This window comes from Miscanthus floridulus, chromosome 5, assembly GCF_019320115.1.
Source record: "Miscanthus floridulus cultivar M001 chromosome 5, ASM1932011v1, whole genome shotgun sequence".
In the NCBI taxonomy this organism is placed as follows: domain Eukaryota; kingdom Viridiplantae; phylum Streptophyta; class Magnoliopsida; order Poales; family Poaceae; genus Miscanthus; species Miscanthus floridulus.
Window position 1 is genome coordinate 5,635,768 of NC_089584.1, and position 6,332 is coordinate 5,642,099.

The window sequence follows — 6,332 nt, forward strand, 5'->3', positions numbered from 1 at the left end:
GCAGTGGCCGGTGGGTTGGGCATGAGGAAGAAACAATAGGAGAGGTGAAATCTGAAGGTACTCACGCACAGGGGGTCCGAGCTAGGAACCACGAGAGGCCAAAAAGATTAGAGCATCTCCGAGAGTTAGCTATCTCAACTTGGCATCCATATAATTTTGGCAAAATAAAAAAAAAATAGCCTCCAACAGTTTGGCAAAACAGCTTGACATCAATAGCAGCTTGGCAAATCTTCCATCCGCACGCGCAAATATACGCGCGTATACGGCTTGGCATCCGGGGCTCTTCGTTCGCTTAGCGGGCCTCTTTGTTTTGTTAACGGGTTTTTTTATTTTACCAAGTCAAAAATATCAAACTCTTGGAGATGGATTGTTTTTTTACTTGGCATATAATTTTGGAGTTGACAAATCACAAGATTTACCAAGTAAAATTTGACAAACTCTCATACGGGGCCCAAACAGAAGACCAATCGGCCAGACACCACCGTAGGATTGCCACGCGGCCGTTGCAGAACGGAAGAGCCTCTCGATGGAGGCGGATACTTTCCCCGATAAGCAATTAGATATATGCATGGTCAGCTGATTAGGGTTTAATCCAGGGTTTGTAAATGTAGTCATGTAGTTTATCTTTACTTGCATTGTTCCTTCGTGGAACTAATTCAAAAGATTTGTGTTTGTTGCCGACTTTGTCTGTCATATGCATCGTGTTTCCTTCTTGTTCATTTGCCCCCCCTTTTTTTGGGTGAGCACTTGTTCCTGTTGTTCTTTGGTCAAAGTCAACTGAACTGAACGTTAGAAGAATGTTATGAGTCGGGTGACATAAACATTGAAAAACTCAGTCGTAGCTAAAGTAGAATAAAATAAAAAACCAAGTTAAATGGAGTGACAGTGAGTTCCTATCTGGAATTGACTGTAATTACTGTTGCTACTAAAATTTGTACAGCTGATCTTAGTTCCCTGCTTAAAATAGTAATGATAAGTATCGAAACAATTTCAAGATATGCATGGAAACTGAATCGGCAACAAAGAAAAAACAAGCAGTCATTCAAAGCTGGCTCTAAAACCCTTTCAATTCCAGTTGGAGATTTGAAACAGCGAAACCTACCAGCATTCCAGAGCCCTCTTCTCCCTAAAACGTAGCCAGATTAATTTAAACCCTGCCTCCCATACATGTCGACGTTATTAACGTCCTTAATGCACTGACTTAATTCACTCCAAATTAATCCAGCGTTCCATATATACACCGAAGATCCCTGCCAAACCACTTATATTACAAAAAAATCATAAAGTATCCATAACATCTTCTGGCGGTCTATTGCCTAAGAGCAGGATGATTACAGTGTTTCAAACAAGTAGGTTCAGATCAGGTCTCGGCAGTTAATGATGTGAATCAAGTTTGCAAATGGCAATCCCATATGGCAAATGAATCGGCATCTGAATCTCTTCGTGTAATCTCCAGTTGATTTCCATGCGAATTCATGGGAGGTTTGTTGATGACTGATGAGTTGCTGACGAGGCAATACACTGAGCTACCACCAGCAGCGAACCAGCCTACCCTTCCGTTTCAGAGCCAGTGTACTTGCTTGCGGCGCGGAGGAGAGGAGCTCCGCGAGGGGCGCGAGGAGAAGGAGATCCGAGCGGGGGCGCGCGCGTAGGGCGGCGGCATCGGCGCGGGAGGCGAGCGGCGAAATCAAACGACGTAATTTTTTTCATGCTGTCCCGCCGATTTGGTAAGAGCAAATTAACAGCCTGTGATCACGCGTACGTGATCTCTAAATTTAGCAGGTGAACTTGAATTCCTCTAGATTATCTCCACATTTAACCCCCAGATTATCTCCACATTTAAGCTCCTTCCTTCTTGTATAAGTAGGCACCGAACCCGACCAATAACTCCACACCAGTGCAAAACCAGTGCAGAGTGAAACGAGATTCATATGGACAAGGGATCGAGCTCCCGCACCGCGTCCATGGAGGTTGAGGGAATGGGGGTGCAGCAGCAGGAGGACGGAGAGGAGAACGTACAGGCGCCGGGGAAGGAGGAGGAAGTGTCGTCGGCAAAGGAGCTCGACCTCCTCGGCGCACTCGGCTCAGAACCGCCGGAGGCAAAGGCCGTGGAGGCGGTGGCGCCAGGAAAAGGTAAGGAGAAGGCAATGGTGGCGGAGGAGGAGAAGTCGCCGGCGACGGGAACGGCAGCAGCCTCTGGTGGCGTGGAGAAGAAGCGCTCGTTCAAATGCAACTACTGCCAGCGTAAGTTCTACACCTCACAGGCGTTGGGTGGCCACCAGAACGCGCACAAGCGCGAGCGCTCGCTCGCCAAGCACGGCGCCGCGGCGGCCGCTGCCGCAGCAGCTGCGGCGGGGCGCGGGCTGTACGGAGGTTCCGACCCCTTCCTGCCGCCGCACCACCTCCGCTTCCAACACGCCTGGCCGTACTCTGCCGGCGGCAGCAGGCCGTCGCCGTTCCTTGGGTTCGGACGGGACTCTGCCGCGGCGCCGTTCTACGGCGTGCACCACGGATGGTCCGCGCATGCGCAGACGCAGCCATCTATGGCGGGACTCACCCGCCACATCGGTGCCGACCGCCCAGTCTACTCGCCTCACGGCTACGGCTCCTCGTCGAGGGCCCCTGCCCCAGCCGTCCTTGACTCCACGATGGCTGGGCTTCGATGGTCCGGCGCCGTTGACAGTGGCGCTGCCGCCAGCGGCGCACATGAAGTGCCGACGCAGGAGGAGGAGGCGCAGAGTTGCAAGATAGACCTGAACCTCAAGCTCTAGTTCAGCGTGAGCTCCATTTCCATCGGGTTCATTTTTCCATTAGAGTGTCTGCTGTTAGTGAAGAAGAGAACTGTCCAAGAGCGAATATGATTGCTCTATTATCTATGTAGCTGCTCCCTGTTAGTTATTCATTTTTGCTCTAAAAAAAAGTTATTCATTTCGCTTTTGATTAATCATACTAGCATCGCGCTCATAAAAATCATGTGTTGATGAGTCGGACATCTCATGGAGTAAAACATCTTAGGCGACAACTGTATCACCGTTGTACCCCACACTTTATCTTCTTTTCTATTTCAGGGCATCATGTGTTTTCATGCTGGTTTTAGCGCTGTCTTGGTTCAGCTCGACAGAGTGTATATTTGGAAAGAATGAATCACAGAATGTAATTTACCTTGAATGGACTTTATTCGGCACATGGTAATAGTAACCATCATTATAATAGGAAGGCACATACGGAGTACACGATAATTACGCCGAGGCCGAGCCCACCGGGACAGGTCGCGCCGATCATACCCTATTTCCCTCCGATTGTTGACCCACCTGCTAAGGAAACGAACGCCCACAAATGTCTCGCTGATGCGTGGCTACCACCCAACGATAATTCACCAGGGTATGGCCTTCGTCCTGATTTTTTTTTTTTTTGCCTTTTTTAAAAAAAATCCTTTTAGACCCGGTTTTTTTTTGAGCTTGGGCTCGGCGCCATGGCCTACGGCGCAAGGTAACATGTCTCGGCGCCGTGGACTAGGACGCCGAGTTTGTGTAGCGTGGAGCCGACGTACAGAGGCTTGCGTGGCAGTAACTTGGCGACCGGCTCAGCGCCATGGTCCTCGACACCGAGCTATGGTCATCGGGCCCCACTATGGCAGAACCGCCTAATCTAATGCCTCCCGGAAGTGCTCGTCTTCCATTAGACACTAAGCACTCCAGGGAGAACATCAAATTACTCGGTTTCGTCGAGCACACCCCAGGGGAGAACCCGAAAATCCACATTTTTGTCATCAGGATCACAAATGAGAAAACAAAGCTTACATCATTCTTAACCATTTCCTACATCACTTTACATGTACATTAGAATATAATATTTATTATTATAATAGCGGAATATAATCATATTATCAGAGTTATAAACAGTTTAAATATGTGATCAGAATTACAGCGAAAATAAATATCTAATCATGACATGACGAAGTATTGATATATAAACTACGACAACCGGCTATGAAACTTTCATTTATAAAAACATTTAGTGAGAGTTATAAATAACAACTACGATCGCAGCGTAAAGGAATCATCGATGAGCCCATCAGGAGGTATCCACACATAAGGGTCAGCTCTAGGATGCACCTGTCACCTGCAACAGGGGGAATAAAACCCTGAGTACTTAATTGTACTCAGCAAAACTTACCCGACAGGAGGAAAGAAAAAGACTCCAAGGATATGCAAGGCTAACTGGCTTGTGGGTTTATTGCATTTGCAGGAAGCATTACTAAGCATGGGTCCTTATATTCGATTTTTATTAATAGCCGCATTGGTTCATTAACTAACCATTCTATGTAAGCACATATGCTACTTTCAAGCAGGTGGTAAGCAATCAGATTTCCTTTTTCCATCTTTTATCTTTTAGTTCTTACTACGGTGCTAGACATAAGACAAGTCGTACCGACTTGGCGGCGATTCGTGAACCAAAGTCCCCAGTTGGGTACCCCGAAAACACACGCCCCGCTTGTACCCAAGGCACAAGCAGGACCAACCCACCACTCTCCTGTCCTGGGGTCCTAGGTCCTCGTCCAAACTGGGACTCCAAGCCCCCGCCCCTGAGTCCTGAACTTAGTGCGGTGCAAGGACCTCCTCCACCAAAAATAAAATCCTAACAGTCGGTCCAAAAAGAGTCAGAACCCACGACAAGAGAGCAACAAGCCTTCCAAGCGTCCATACACAAGTACGTGCTCGGGATAATAAATTTGTGACTTGCCTCGATGGCTTATGCAACGATCGGTCCTTAACCGACACAGACAGGGAAAGCAGTGTAACCAAGCTATGCCCCGTGTCCACGGCGACACAACCTCCTACACCCACCAATACCCAAATCATAACCCTGCCCGGTCACCATTTTCTTTCCACCATTTATATTTTTTCAAGTGATAATAATCCAATAATATATTTTATATCTCTCACGAGTGACAGACAATCACTCGACTTCTACCAGAGTTCTATAGCATAGCATTCTACATGACCCTGTCATACTAGTAAGACTCATAGGATAAAGATATATATATATATATATATATATATATATGCAAGTGGGTTTCAATCAACTCCTTAAAACTTAATGCACAAATATGATTTAAACTGTAGAAAAGTATGGGCTATGCACCGGGGCTTGCCTGGGTAAGACATATATTAAAAAGTTAGTATCTGCATCTTCAAATCATCCACCATCAACTGAATAGAAAGCCCATCGCATTATCTCCTAGAGAGAATACCATCACACCATCTGCAGTTCCCACTCATCCTTCACTTGATCCGTTGACCCATCATCGTACCTATATAATATGCAATGCGATACAATGCAAGAAGTAATTAATCAACTGCAACCATGATTCGTACAATACGATTTACGCCTCTCAAGTTAACGAGCTCTCTCTAACGACGTCCGTACTTAGGCTACATATCCATGTCGGCGAATAAGGCGTTATTTCCCAACGAATGTTTTAGTTATATAAACCAAGGTTGTTTCTTTATTTCTATTCTATCAATTTAATCATTATTCGACATAGGCATCATTATCTATCTAGCAACTAATTATTCTGGAGCTACAAAAATTACAGTGAGTACCTAATATCGCTAGGAGCCTATTATAAAATTTTCAGATCCAAGACTATTACCAATTTATCACAACACTTCCTACAAGTTTATATTTTTACAATATTAAGTACCTTAAATTAATTATATAGCTTCTAAGAATATTATCAAACTATGTGAACAAAATATACTAACAGGTAGATCCTGATTTTAGAAACCTAATAAAATTAGTTTCATAATTTTTGAACCACTACACAGATTTATATTGATTTTATAAATTTGCCTTATATGCAAATTTAGAATTTGCTTTAGAAAAATAAATGGGCCAGTGATCACCTACTCGGCCCAGCAGCCAAAGGCAGGGATCCGCGCAACGTGGCCCAGGCGCGGTGGCTGTCCCAGCAGCGCGGTTCGGCCCACGGCGCGCACTGGCGTGAGCGGCCCAGCGGGGCAGGCGATAGCCCAACACGGGGCGACCGACCTAGCAGCGCTAGTGGCCCAGGCGGAAACGTAGGCCGGCCCAGGCGCAGCACATTTGCGAAACAACCCCTTTCCTCAAATTAACGAAGCCCTTAATTGCAAACCTATGAGTCTAGCGTTTTTGTGAAATGGACACGGTAAAACTCTCTATTTGTGTTTTCTCACCTTCTCACCTTCTCCTCTTCACAAAAACAGAGCACGAAGCAATCCACCGGCTCGTCCACGGTTCACCGGCGGTGAGGACGAGCTGGCCGGCCGCACGGCAGGGCGGTGACCGAT

At 46.5% G+C, this 6,332-nt stretch overlaps 1 protein-coding gene across 1 annotated transcript; it reads left to right on the forward strand.

Annotated features, from left to right (window-relative positions):
• Positions 1–1,964: 1,964 nt before the first annotated feature.
• On the forward strand, positions 1,965–2,771 carry LOC136454175 (zinc finger protein 3-like). Its single transcript, XM_066454700.1, has one exon. The coding sequence runs from the start codon at positions 1,965–1,967 to the stop codon at positions 2,769–2,771; it is 807 nt and encodes a 268-aa protein (XP_066310797.1).
• Positions 2,772–6,332: the final 3,561 nt, after the last annotated feature.

What these genes read in the sequence shown, in the direction of transcription:
- LOC136454175 (XM_066454700.1), top strand. Translation starts at nt 1,965, where the DNA reads ATGGAGGTTGAGGGAATGGGGGTGCAGCAGCAGGAGGACGGAGAGGAG.